This window comes from Cydia splendana, chromosome 11 (genome assembly GCF_910591565.1).
Source record: "Cydia splendana chromosome 11, ilCydSple1.2, whole genome shotgun sequence".
In the NCBI taxonomy this organism is placed as follows: Eukaryota; Metazoa; Arthropoda; class Insecta; order Lepidoptera; family Tortricidae; genus Cydia; species Cydia splendana.
In genome coordinates this window covers 3660604-3673932 of record NC_085970.1, presented here as the reverse complement: position 1 = coordinate 3673932, position 13329 = coordinate 3660604, and the positions used below count along the sequence as shown (strand labels likewise).

Genomic DNA, 13329 nt, shown 5'->3' with positions numbered 1-13329 from the left:
CTAACCTAAACCGGGATAATGGCAAGAGGCCCTATGTCCTTAGTTCCTTGGAGCTTGGGACGGATGTTAGTGTGGGATGCTGGTACCTTCGTAGACACACTGGCACCGTCCCACCTCCAACGGACTAATGTAAAAGCGGACGGAGCGGCGGAAAGCGCCGAAATAACGTACCTAATAAATATAAGAGGCTCGGTAGAGAGTACCATTTTGTACCATTTGGAGTTGATACTCTAGGTCCATGGGGTCCCAGTAGTGTAGGTATAGGAAAATTAAACAAAAGTCCTCTCCTTCACGATTTTCGTCGACATCTCTTCTAAATACCTAAAACTGGTATGGATGTGTTCCTCGTGGTCTCTAGAATACGAATTGACCGGTTTTAGTTTCTGGAGGGGGGGACGTGTCGAAAAAAAAAAGGGGGGGGGGGGGGAAGTGGGCGGCCGACCACCATTGATATTTGTTCACATCTTGAGTCCTATGGGACCGATCGGTTCATGTGAGGTGAAAGAGTATTAAACGTGCTATTATTGTTTCATAATAATCGTAGTCATAACTGTAGTCGTTTACAAAATATTTTAAAATATTTGATTTTTTACCGTGCATGGATAGCATAAGTACTGATTAAATATGCGTCTAACTTAATAAATTACCGCAATACCGCAATTATTTTATTACAAAATAGGTATATGAGACATTTCATTAGCTTACCAAAAACATAAATTTTATTGGTGTATGATATTATATAACCAAGTAATAACGAATTTTGTTCAGCATGGGTCACTACGCACAGTCACGTAAATGGCGGGGGACCGACGTCAACTTTTCATTATTTCTCGGGTTCTAATTTATTGATCAATTGGTGATAGGTACCATTTTAAAGGTTATTAAACGTACTATAATTGGTTTTAATAACTGTAGTCATAACTTAAGTAATTTACAAAATATTTTAAAATATATGATTATTTTACCGTGCATGGATGGCATAAGTACTGATAAAATACATATGCGTCTAACTCGATAAATTATAATTTTACTCCAATAATATTCTTACAAAATGTACGTATAATTTAATTAGCTTTCCAAAAATATAAGATTTATTGGTGTATGATATTATATAACCAAGTAATTACGAATTTTGTTCAGCATGGGTCACTACGCACAGTCACGTAAATGGCGGGCGACCGGCGTCAACTTTTCATTATTTCTCGGGTTCTATTTTATTGATCAGTTGGTGATAGATACCATTTGAAAGAATATTAAAAGTACTATAATTAGTTTTCAATAACTGTAGTCATAAGTTTAGTCATTTTCAAAATAATTGATAACATATGATTCTTTACCGTGCACGCACACGAGTACTGCTAAAACATGCTTCTAACTCAATAAATTATAACTTTACCGCTATTAATGTAATTACAAAATATACGAGACTTTTCATAAGCTTTCCAAAAACATAAGTTTTATTGGTGTATGATATTATATAACCAAGTAATAATTAATTTTGTTCAGCATGGGTCACTGCGCACCCAAATCCCAACAAACAATTAGGCGACACTTAGCACCTATTTTCTTACCTAAAGACATAGCCTGGCTCTAGAATAGCTACATATTTAGTCTTAGTTTACAGTTTACAGGCTCTGGTGAAATAAAAGTGTTTAAAAGGTTCATCTAAAGATTTAAGATCTACAGTAGCTGTTTTGTGGCGCTATAATGCATGTTAAACTGCTAGTGTTATAGCTTATAGCACGGAATGAATTGAACAACCTTAACATCTATATGAGTAAATAATCTGCAATTTGCACTTAAGTTTCTAAACGTGTGATAAAGTCTTATAGCTTTTTATATCGCAATCGCTACTTAACTCTCTTGTATGACTTACACCACCACGTTTAATACTTTTTCAAACGACACCTCACACGAACCAATCGGTCCCATAGGACTCAAGATTTGAACAAATATCAATGATGGTCGGCCGCCATCTTTGCCCCCCTTTTTTTCGACCCGTCCCCCCCTCCATAAACTAAAACCGGTCAATTCGTATTCTAGAGATCACGAGGAACACATCCATACCAGTTTTAGGTATTTAGAAGAGATGTCGACGACTTTTTTCAAAACAGTCCGGTTTCCTCCAGTCTACAGCGCACACAAGTTGTTCGCAGAAATCGCGAAGCGTCTGGTTGACGTAACTGGTGACCGAAGAGCTGGCGGCTACCTCGCACAACGTATCAGCATTGCCATACAGCGAGGAAATGCCGCCAGCATCCTTGGTACAATCACCTGCAATAATATGTTACTCTTCGAAGGCCGCAAAAATAGGTATGTGACACGCTCTTATGGCTCTACAAATAAGATCGCGTCAGATATTTTTGCGGCCTTTTTTGCGTAACATATTATTGCATGTGACTGTACAATGCCTCAGGGGCCTATTTTAGATTTAAGCTAGTTATTAATTTCGTTTAGTAGTACCACTGTATAATCTTATTGCAATAGCATTTCATTTTGAGTTGTGCCACTGTTCATGATAAGCGTCGATATGTAAATAAATTATTATTTCTCACCTAAACCTAAGCTCATGACACAGTACCTACATAACTACCTACAGCCAGCAAAGTTATTGACAACTGATTCGGTCAAGTTGTGTTCTAATGTATGGGAAAGACAAACAAATTATAGCCAGCATTCAATGAATGTAGTATGATACCTTTGGGTATGGTGCTTTACGCACACTAGTGTCCCATGCCCTCCCCCTGCCGCAACTCCCCCTTTTAGCATGAAATATGTCCCGGGTGACGGTTTTTACTAAATTTTTGAGAAAAGTATTACTTAGAGTTAGGAATAAAGTGTCAAGGTAAGAAATAAACCTTAATAAATTTTAAACAAAAAAGGTTAAATTAAGGTCACTGTGGCGAAGTCCGGCATACTTTATTTTTTTTTGACTTTGGAGTGATCTAGTTCCGTTAATTATTCACCTATGTTACTGCTTGTAATCGCATACGATGAAGAATTTAATAATTAATAGTTTAGCCTTAGTGACAGATCATTTCAAGCACAAATTAAGCAAAAACAATGACATTTTTAAAAATTCGGCGAGTAGACGGACTTCCCGTGCAGTTTAAGGGAAGTCCGTCTAGTTATGATATCAGCCAATCTATGGGTGTGTATATGTTCGTAGTCAAATTCCTAAAAAGAACGGATCAAGACAATGAAAAGTGTATTTTAAACTTGTCAATATACGGTTCAGATTCGAAATAAACACCATTTTTCTAAAACAAAGGCAAGTCCGGCATATACTACGAAGATGGGGTGGTAAACCTTTTTTGGAAAATATTTAAACATAATTATTTTTTTGATTTCTGAAATAAAAGATCAATAGTAATTTTAAAATGAATTTTAATCGTTTCTTTTAATTTACTGAGATCAAAATTTAATAAAGTAACATCATGTGCAAAGTCAGGAGGATTTTTTGATACCTTATCAAATGGTTATAATATTAAAGTCGCAAAAACAGTTGGTAATCTCTGATTTAACGAAAGTCCGGCATATGACGGACTTGCCTTGAACATAATAGACGGACTTTCCAACTTAGTCAAATTTTCATATGATAAATTGTGGAACGTATAATTACAAAACTAAGCTAATTTCTGATATTTTAAAAATAGAATAAAGACAACTGGTTCTTATGCTACCTACGTAGTTACTTTCTGATGCACAATCTTTTCAAAAACTATTTTTAAAAAAAAATTTTCGAACGGTTGTCGCACTATGACTTCGAGTTCAAAACACGAAATGACTTGTTGAGGCGGATTGCTCTGAAGTTGGTTGTCACAGCGCCATCTGTTTTACAGTGACGGAACTAGCGTGAAAAACTGGTTACTCGACTGGACTCCAAAGTCGCATACGCCTTCAAATTCAAAAGTTATAACGTGTTGACGGACTTGCCTTGTAGACGGACTTGCCCACAGTGACCTTACATGCAACTTTTTGGTTAGACTTACCATACATGAGATGAGTATTAACTTGTTGAAGTTCAATATAACATTTAACATAATAGTACGTGATAGTACTGAAAGAAATCTTATACGGAAAATAAGCTTGCAAAATTATTCTCCGTGTAAAATTTCTTTCAGTATTATCACGTACTGTTATATTGATCTTCAACTAGTTTTTCAACGGTTAAATTTTGTCGAAGTTCATCTAGCCATAACATCAATATGGTGCGTCATATCAAAAAAATGAATATAACCTTTTTTGTTAAGAATTTAATAGCGATCATTTCTTTCATTGACACTTTTTTCCTATATTGTATACTTTCCCCAAAACAAAAAAAACTGTCAACCGGGACATATTTCATGCTAAAAGGGGGGGTTGCGGCAGGGGGAGGGCATGGGACGCTAGTGTGCGTAAAGCACCATACCCAAAGGTATCATACTACATTCATCGAATGCTGACTATAATTTGTTTTTCAAAAAACGCATTTTGACCGAATCAAACGAACTCCTTATGAACGATGCCTAAACATTGCCTAAATAACTTTTTGTAGTGTTCCTACATCAGTGAGACCTTAAGACCACTGTAGTCATGGGTTTTAATACCTACTGTAACCTTTTTTTCTGCTTCACAGCCAAGTTTACCCATGCTCACTAACTTTTATGTATGATTTTGTAAACAGTAAGGTTCTATACGGGTAAATGTGGCTGGCCTTCAGATTGCTGGTTTATAATCTCATTGCTGGTCACTTTTTGTGTCGTAAATGACATCTTTTTCAGTTCATAATTTACAGAAACCTCGTAGTAGTCGTGAGGAAACCTGTATATTTAATTATATCTGCGAAGAAATTCAAAGGTGTATGCGAAGTCCCCAATCCGCCTTGGGTTAGTGTGGGGACTACAGGTCTCTCACGCATGAGCGGAGGCCTGTGCCCAGCAGTGGGACGTATATAGGCTGAATTATTTATTTTAATTTACAGTAGTGTTTCTACTTAAAATAACACAAATCAAAATATTTAATAAAATAAACTTATTTATTCTTGTGTATTTGCATTGTAAAAAGTAGCTTGTTCAGAGACAGTATGAATGTATAAACAATGTTTTTCAACATGGGTCACACAAAGTTGAAAGTAATCACTGTATTTCTTTTAACATGTTAAGCCTATATTTGTTGTCGGGGAACCTCATCTTGACAATCTGTCGGACCTCCTCGCAGGAGTAGCTCTGGGCCAGCTCCTTATTGTTCTTCCACCCGTCTGCGGTCTCCAGCAGCTGGGCTTTGAGGAGTTGAGGCATTTTGGTGAACTTCGTCCATACGTTGATTTTCTTGTCGAGTTCTATCGGCTCCTGTAATGGGAACAACTTAATTAAACTTTCACGATTTAAACAAAATCAATGCAAACGAATTAAGGATGACTCACGCTAGACCGAGCCGGAGCTTCCGGCGCTTCGTTTTCTATGGAAGGCATCACGTGATCACCGATAAATAGCCGTCATAGAAAATGACATGTCGGACGCCTCGGCCCGGGCCTGGCCCGGTCTAGCGTGAACCCTCAAGACAGAGCTTAAGCTAAACTGAAAGCTGGGATTAATTAGGTTTTCTCTTAACACATTCAGTGCCAGCGCGAGCTACGCGCTACGAGCGTAGCCGATAACACGGGAAAAACCGTTTGTAGCGGAAAGCGCCTACGAATATAGAACCCGCCTAGCGGGTCGCTGGCAGTGTATGTGTTAAGATCCAATGGTGAATTTAGTGTGAACTTACCTCAAAAAGTGTAGTGATATCTTCAACCGAGTCCTGCAGCCTCACCGCCAGCATATAAACTAAGTCTTCCTGCACAGGCCGGCTGTCTGCGAAGATCCTCTGCAGAACGGACTGGCAGAACGCCTGCACCAGAGTGCACATGGCCAACTCGTACATCCGAGTGGGCAGGATGTGGTGCCAGCTGCATTTGAGGTCCTTCATCAGGATTATGGCGTTGTTTACTGCTGTGTCGAACTGCTCGTAGCTAGTTTTGGACCAGGTTGAGAGTTCTGTAAGGAAAACGACAAAAACCGTTATACATATACTGAAACAGACCCAACTTGTCAGTAGAAAAAGGCGCGAAATTCAAATTTTCTATGGTAAGTACTCTTCGCGCCTATATATTTTTTTAAATGCCTCTTTTTTTAGGGTTCCGTACCCAAAGGGTAAAACTGGGACCCTATTACTAAGACTCCGCTGTCCGTCTGTCTGTTTGTCTGTCTGTCCAGGCTTTATCTCATGAACCGTGATAGCTAGGCAGTTGAAATTTTCACAGATGATGTATTTCTGTTGCCTCTATAACAACAAATACTAAAAACAGAATGAAATTAATAAAACATTTATTTACATACAATATATATACAGTGGTACTACTAAACGAAATTAATAACTAGCTTAAATCTAAAATAGGCCCTTGAGGCATTGTACCAAGGATGCTGGCGGCATGAATGAAATTAATATTTAAGTGGGGTCCTATACAACAAACGTGATTTTTGACCGAAGTTAAGCAACGTCGGGCGGGGTCAGTCCGAGGGGTCAGTAGTTGGATGGGTGACCGTTTTTATAGATAATGGTACGGAACCCTCGACTCGCACTTGCCCGGGTTTTTTTTTGCCGTTATTTGCGTAATGGTACGGAACCCTTCGTTAGATTCTCTAATCTTTCCATTTAATGGACCAAATCTTACAAGCTAAATTAGAACTATTTCCGAATGGATCAAAAATACTTAAATAAAACCTGTGGCTATGCAATATTATGATGGCATCAAGCTGATCTGATGATGACCAAAGGGAGCCATAGGAGTAATAAAACAAAGCAATCTTTAATTTTCAGTTTTGGTACTACTTAGATGAATTTTCAGTTGGTAATAAACTAATAAAAGCAATAATAAATTAGAAATTTAGTTATGACAAAAAACTTATTCTGCTTGTAGTCATAGATAAATAAATACACACACATAGACACATATGGCTGTAATTATCAAACTTACCACTAGGCTCAATGCTCTGAGTAATCACATTCTTCTGTTTCTGCAGATACAGGGATATCTTCTCCATGCCGAGCACTCTCAGGTCCTGGATGCAGACGAGCATGGTTGTGGTTAAGTGATCAGCTAGCGGGCCGGGCAGGCTGGAGCGCCACGGGGGGCCTAGAAGCCCGTGAGCCAGGTAGAAGCAGTTGTTGAAGAATAGAGCTGAAATGAATAAATAATGTCAATATAAAAATGTCGATTAACTAACTTAAAGTTAGTTAGTTTTACCTTCTCAAGACTGTGTTCAATATAAAGAACATATAAAAAAACTGGACAAGTGCGAGTCGGACTCACCCACCGAGAGTTCCGTACTTTTTAGTATTCATTGTTATAGCGGCAACATAAATACATCATCTGTGAAAATTTCAACTGTCTAGCTATCACAGTTCATGAGATACAGCCTGGTGACAGACAGACGGACAGTGGAGTCTTAGCAATAGGGTCCCGTTTTTACCCTTTGGGTACGGGACCCTAAAAACTGTGTTTTCCCATTTAATCCCACCCTCATTCCCATTTGTCACCACAATCCTTAAGCATTGTGTAAAAGTCTTTATAGAATTTTATTTTATTTAACTCACCTATGTCCAGAGGGCAGCACTCCAAATTAATTTTGAACTTCTTAGGTACAATGCTTTGATACATCCCTGTTATATCTTTGATGTATGAGACCAACTGAGTGCTATATTTCTCCGGCAATTTGATGCTCTCCTCTAAATGCTCCAAAATCATCCGCAAAATCCGTTTCACATTTTGTGATATTACACATTTAGGCAGGAATACTGGCTTGTTCAAATCCCATGTGTTTTCAGTCTTTTCCGTTACTTCCAGTATGGACTCATTTTCATTTACGATCTCTGTTCCAACCACCTCTGTTCCGTATGAAAGACTTTGGCTCAACAAACTTCTGACATCATTCAGTAGCTTGTCACACTTCTTATTGTACAGCACACATTCCGTATCATCTATATACTTGTTCAGCGGGGATTTTGAGGCTTCTACAAATCTAGACTCTATGAGGAACTTGTTGAAGGCATCCAACTCCACAACAAGGGTGGTGTAGTTCTCATAAGTACTGTTACAGGACGGCAAGTTGTTCCTGATGCAATCATCAATTATTTTATTAAAGAATTTTTGTCTAATGGAATTACCAAAAATTTCGATGAAGTTTTGGTCGCCTTCCAACTGAGAGCCCAGAGTTGACTGCAGGAACTCAAAGATGGCTGTTAGGTTGATGAATATTGTCTGATAGTTAGGCTTAGTCTTGTTGGCCAAATCTATTTTAATATTGAAGAAAATAGCACCTATGTGGTCTTCAGTAAATATCTCACAGTTATGCCTTATCACATTATGTAAAAGCTGATCTATGAAGAAATGGGAAAACTGACCTAACTCTGCATTTAATCTTTTAGTTACATATAAAGTTCTGAGAACTTTCTGTAGCATAATAGGATCACTCTGTTGCACAGACAATGAATAAGTGAGGAAATGGAGACTAGGGAGCTCTGACCATGAGAAAAGATCTTCCCACTCCACACTCAATTGAGCAGTATACAATGACAATTGATTTTCAGCTTGCGCTATCAAGTTTAGCAAAGCTTTAGCCGCGTCTCCCTTAAAATTTAAGAGCTGGATCTGATCTTGAAGCTTTTTAATGGATAACATAGCTTCACAGTAATTGTGCCTCCTGAATTCATGGTTGGCAACCTGTAAGACGCGCTTACCTTCAGCAGCAACACAAAATTCGTTTAAAACATCCATGGATTTGTCCAATTTTTCACAACGTTCATTGAACTCTTCGTCAGTAATGTTGAACTTTTCACGCAAGGATTTTAACTCTTCAGTGATGGTAGCGTAGTCATTGACGATGTTTCCTTTTCTATTCTTGTAATTCAATTGCTCCAGGCTTTTCGTTGTGGTGTAGTTGAGGTAAGAGTCGATAAAATGTTGCTGCAATGTCCATGATAATATTTCCACACGTTCGATGAGGTCTTTGAGCCTGGGCGTTAATTCGTCGCTATATTTCTTAAAATCCTTCATTTTAGTAGAATCGACTTCTTGTAGCACAGCACTTACTAAACTCATTTTGTTTAAGTTAATCTCGAAACACAGTAGTTCTTTTGTATTATCGGATAAACTTCGGTTAAGTGTTTTGATTTTTGAAATTCGAATATGCTTTGACATTTGTGACGTAACGTGACAGTTCGTTCATAATACATGCTTCAAAATAATTACGCAATAATAATTAATTATCAATGTAAATTCATTAGTCCATATCCCAATAATACTGATAATAATAGAATACTCGTATTATTCTAAAAGTATATATGAAACGCGTATAAATACTAAAAATCATCAATCACTTTTTGACCCATCATACAGATATTGAAATATTTGAAACTATATTCCGAACGCACCGAACTTGCGTTTTGTTTCTGCTATATTTAAAAACAAAAGAAAGTTAACACTAATTTAGACTTAAACAACTCTAATTAAATATTAATTTGGCCAAAAAAAAAAGAGTACTATTCTTTAAACTTTTCCACAAAAGAACAAGTTTTCTCGTGTTACATCTTTAAATTCTCCTAAAATATTGAACCTTGAAACACGTTCAAGCTTAAAGATTGTTTAATCAATAGTAACAGGCCACCTCTGCCCTACCTTTCAATTTGTTTTGCAGTTATTTAGCTTACGCTTAGTTAATCGAAAAATGAACGACAGTGAGATCGACAACTTGAAGACCGAGTTAGACCATGAAAAATCATGCAGGTCAAAGTTCTCAGAGACATGTACCCTCTTTACAACATGGACTCATAACGACTATTGGGTGTATTCCTTCTTTGTGTTCCATACTGTTTTTTTTTCAACAGAGAGGCAATAGCTTGGCAGAATGATGATTTCCAAAAGCAAATCGTGTCGGTTCAAGACGAGCTTCGTAAAACCGACTACATTTGGGATAACGATGAAGACTTGGAGCGGGAGAGCTCGAGGCACAAGCACCTCCTGGACGCAATAGACCAGTTGAAAGCGGAGCTGCCTATTTGGAAAGAAAAGTTGAAGAACGCCAAAATTTGCGGACCAGGTGTGATGCAAATTGCTTAGATACAGCGAGCTGCAAAATTGCATGGACACATTATGAACATGCACTTTTGCAGTTGGGTGTATGTACCTACCCCGTGTACCTACTAATAGCAACGCTAGAAAAGTAGAAACTGTCCGTTGTTGGAATAAAGTTTACGAATGGTCAGCTATAAACAGTCTTAACTGTACATTTTTGGACCTTATTACAAGAGGCATAAGGTCCACCGATGGACAGCTAACAGTGTGGGCGATGGTACTTTTGATGCCACAGCTCCTGTTGCTATGAACCAGCAACCAGCTATGCAATTTTGCTATGAAGTTACATCAGGAGCTTTGCCATTTAAGGTGAAAATCCGAAGGTATGCTTTTTTTTCAGATTGCAAGCTGAAGCACGATGATTTGAACATAAACCTCGACATTCTTACTCCAGTAAGTATTACTTATAGTTTTGTCCAGCGCTTGACATCAACCATTAGTCGTCATTTTCCATAGAGTCAGACCAAGAGGTCTGCAGCGATTTTGATAGCCCACGCAGTGCAAGTGTACTTACACGTCATAATTTCATAGAAGTTTGACGTTTAAAATTACACTTGCACTGCGTGGGCTATCAAAATCGCTGCAGACTTTTCTCGGTCTGACTCTATAAGGCTTGATCCCAAGAATGGCTTAGGGACGTAACCATGACAACGAGGGACAGGAAACAGTTAATCAATCCAGTTATCGGCTACTTGGGAAAAATACTATAAAGCTGCGTAGTTATGGGGTCAGGCTAGCATGCACTGGGCCCAAGACAGAGCGGCTTGGAGAGCGCTGGTGAAAAGTGTCCACATTCGTCACGTCCCTCAGCCATGAAGGAAGGGAGAGAGTTATGGGGTCAACATTAACTAGTCACTGATTGATATTTTCCAGGCTGAGCTTCTTCGTACTGTGAAGCGGTTCGAGAGGATCAAGACAGACCTGATCAGCACCCTTCGCAGTAAGGAGTGGCGTCTCGATTCCGAGTCCAAGGTAAAACTGTGTAAAGTTACAGATCCCTAGCTGTAAATTGTTTTCATACATTTATGGCTTTACCGCTTTTTGAGACGCGTTATTGGCGTGATCCCTTCAGAAACTTCTTAAGCGGGTTTTCTGTATTCGGAAAGGAATGGATTGGAAGGAAGGACCTAAAGGTTGTCTGGAAGAAATCGCTTTTTGGCGATAAGACCGCCTGTTGTTAACTTCCTGTGTACACACAAGACAAACTATAACAGTTACAACAAACAATACTATAAGAATTAGTAAAGAAGAAGAAGAAGAAAAATGCAGTTAGCCGCCATCTTGTGCCGCTCGGGTTTGCCACTGCTAAAATATATTCATAAATGGCGTGGCATGACCTTCAGAATTCCTGAAATGTTAATTTTATCGGCATTTATTACTGCACGCGAGTCGAACACGGAGGTCGAGAAAGTAGCTTTGTAATGCATGACGGAGAAATTAGGGAACATTGATGTATGTATTTTTTTACTATTATCTGCACGGAATGGTTGTATTTTTTTCGTTAGGTTTGGACAAGGTCAAAGTCACGTTCTTACAAGAATCTCTTATCCTCGCCAATAGCAAAATTAGACCATTAATAGGATGCATTTGAAAGAAGGAATCCGGTTCGAAGGACCAAGTTTAATATCCTTAGTTTCTCCGATTTACCGATTAGGCAAAGTAGTTCAAGTGGTCACAAATAGGAAATCTTATTAACGGTAAATAAATACCTAAATGTGAGAAATGTGGCCTAAAAATGCAGGGACCAACGTACTGAGCCAGAAATGAGAGGTTTCCTGCTACAATCACACACGCAAAAGATCCGGTTCGAAGGACCAATATTTTCAACTTTTAGTTTCGATTTAAAATGTGGCGGTTGGCGGACGCTAAAAAGAGTCGTTTCCAATGTTTATGTATATTTTGTAGCTACTGAATGTGTTTCAGTTGTTCGTGCGTGTGAACGACCAGCGGACGTACCTGCAGAACGAGCTGATGATCTGTCAGAACAATATCATGCGCCTGCAGAGAAACGGCTCGTATTGGCAGTAAGTATCTTATTGTTTTATACCGGGTTCCTTTTGAGAGAGTTTGGACAGTGGGGAGACACTCCTGACTTCGTAAAAACTCGGCTACGTTCGGCTCATCATTGCTCCGAGCAATTATTAGGGTTGACACAACTTGACGTCCCTTTGCGTGCACGACCACAGATAAGATAATGACTTGAATTTTGACAACCCTAAATAGCCGAAAGGGACAGTGCCATATATATAAAAGGGATAGCATGATTCGACCCTGAACCGCTGTCAAACTTCGGGTTAGTAGGAAGTGTCCTTTCTGTACGGTAGTACTATTATTTATTCTGTGCTTTCGCTCGATAGAAAAAAATTACGAGCATAGGTCTAAAACGCACCAATAAAAATTATGCCCAGAACTAGTTTTTGGTTTGAACTCTTGAACTCCTCAAGGTTAAGCTCTCGCTCCTACTAATTTGAATGATTACAAGCAAATTTTCTCCAGTGGGTTAAAAACGTCCCAATGGGCATTAATGGGCAGCCCAAACAACATCCTAAAGATGATTTCTGATCATGTATGTTGTCCTGTAATTCATGAAATAATTTTAAATGTAAAATCAAATTTAGCTTTTAAGTACTAACATTATTTTTAAGAATTTACTAACAAAAATAAGATCACTGTTATCTTCATTAAATAAAAAAATTAAATAGAATTGAAATTATTGTTAATAAATGCAAATCTATTGACCACCGCTGTGGGTATGACCCTCTAGACACGTCCCCCGACGAGCCGACGAGCGAGTGCTGGACAAGCGAGGACCTCTCAAGAAGGTCCTAGGATCCGGTCTAGGCCAGCGCCTGCCCCCCATCGCCACCTAATGTGCTTCACCACTTCACACCGACATTCACAGTTATTTGTATTTTCATTTAAGTATTGTTACTTTGGAAATATGTTTTTTTTGGCATATATGAGGTCCTACTTACTGTGTAGATCGTCATGATGGCGAATGAGCAACGAAAGCGTCGGTATCGCGCACCATTCGCGAATCACTCGTGTAGTATTATTCTGCATTCTACTTGCGCCAGGCGTGGCTCACTCCGCGATTTCTCGCGTCGCTGCAAGTACATGCGGTCCACACCAATTTTGGTGTCTAGCAGTAGTAGTTGCCGTGCACCGCTACGGAA

The 13329-nt window shown here is 38.7% G+C and overlaps 2 protein-coding genes across 3 annotated transcripts; one reads left to right on the top strand and one right to left on the bottom strand.

Moving 5' to 3' along the window:
* Positions 1–5115: 5115 nt before the first annotated feature.
* Positions 5116–9257, bottom strand: LOC134794730 (centromere/kinetochore protein zw10-like). The gene is made up of 4 exons (XM_063766513.1): positions 7618–9257; positions 6998–7201; positions 5749–6017; positions 5116–5330 (listed from the first exon to the last, which is right to left on the bottom strand). The coding sequence occupies exons 1-4, from the start codon at positions 9218–9220 to the stop codon at positions 5118–5120; spliced, it is 2289 nt and encodes a 762-aa protein (XP_063622583.1). The 5' UTR covers positions 9221–9257; the 3' UTR covers positions 5116–5117.
* A 368-nt stretch (positions 9258–9625) lies between these two features.
* On the top strand, positions 9626–13093 carry LOC134795000 (uncharacterized). Of its 2 annotated transcripts, none has more exons than XM_063766857.1 (6): positions 9626–9805; positions 9907–10118; positions 10494–10546; positions 11027–11125; positions 12077–12191; positions 12918–13093. In XM_063766857.1, exons 1-5 carry the CDS (start codon positions 9747–9749, stop codon positions 12179–12181), a joined length of 528 nt encoding a protein of 175 aa, XP_063622927.1. In that variant the 5' UTR covers positions 9626–9746; the 3' UTR covers positions 12182–12191; positions 12918–13093. The 2 variants fall into 2 exon arrangements, with proteins under 2 accessions (XP_063622927.1, XP_063622926.1); XM_063766856.1 differs by having other exon boundaries at positions 9644–9805; positions 12077–12177.
* Positions 13094–13329: the final 236 nt, after the last annotated feature.

Bases quoted from the DNA above. Each gene is read 5' to 3' on its own strand.
- LOC134795000 (XM_063766856.1), top strand. From the start codon at position 9,747: ATGAACGACAGTGAGATCGACAACTTGAAGACCGAGTTAGACCATGAA. The intron at 9,806-9,906 runs GTCAAAGTTCTC...TTTTTTCAACAG, and splicing joins GACCATGAAAAATCATGCAG to AGAGGCAATAGCTTGGCAGA. The intron at 12,178-12,917 runs GTAAGTATCTTA...ATGACCCTCTAG, and splicing joins AGAAACGGCTCGTATTGGCA to ACACGTCCCCCGACGAGCCG.
- LOC134794730 (XM_063766513.1), bottom strand. From the start codon at position 9,220: ATGTCAAAGCATATTCGAATTTCAAAAATCAAAACACTTAACCGAAGT. The intron at 7,202-7,617 runs GTGAGTTAAATA...TATTCATTTCAG, and splicing joins GTGCTGCCCTCTGGACATAG to CTCTATTCTTCAACAACTGC. The intron at 6,018-6,997 runs GTAAGTTTGATA...TTTTCCTTACAG, and splicing joins TCAGAGCATTGAGCCTAGTG to AACTCTCAACCTGGTCCAAA.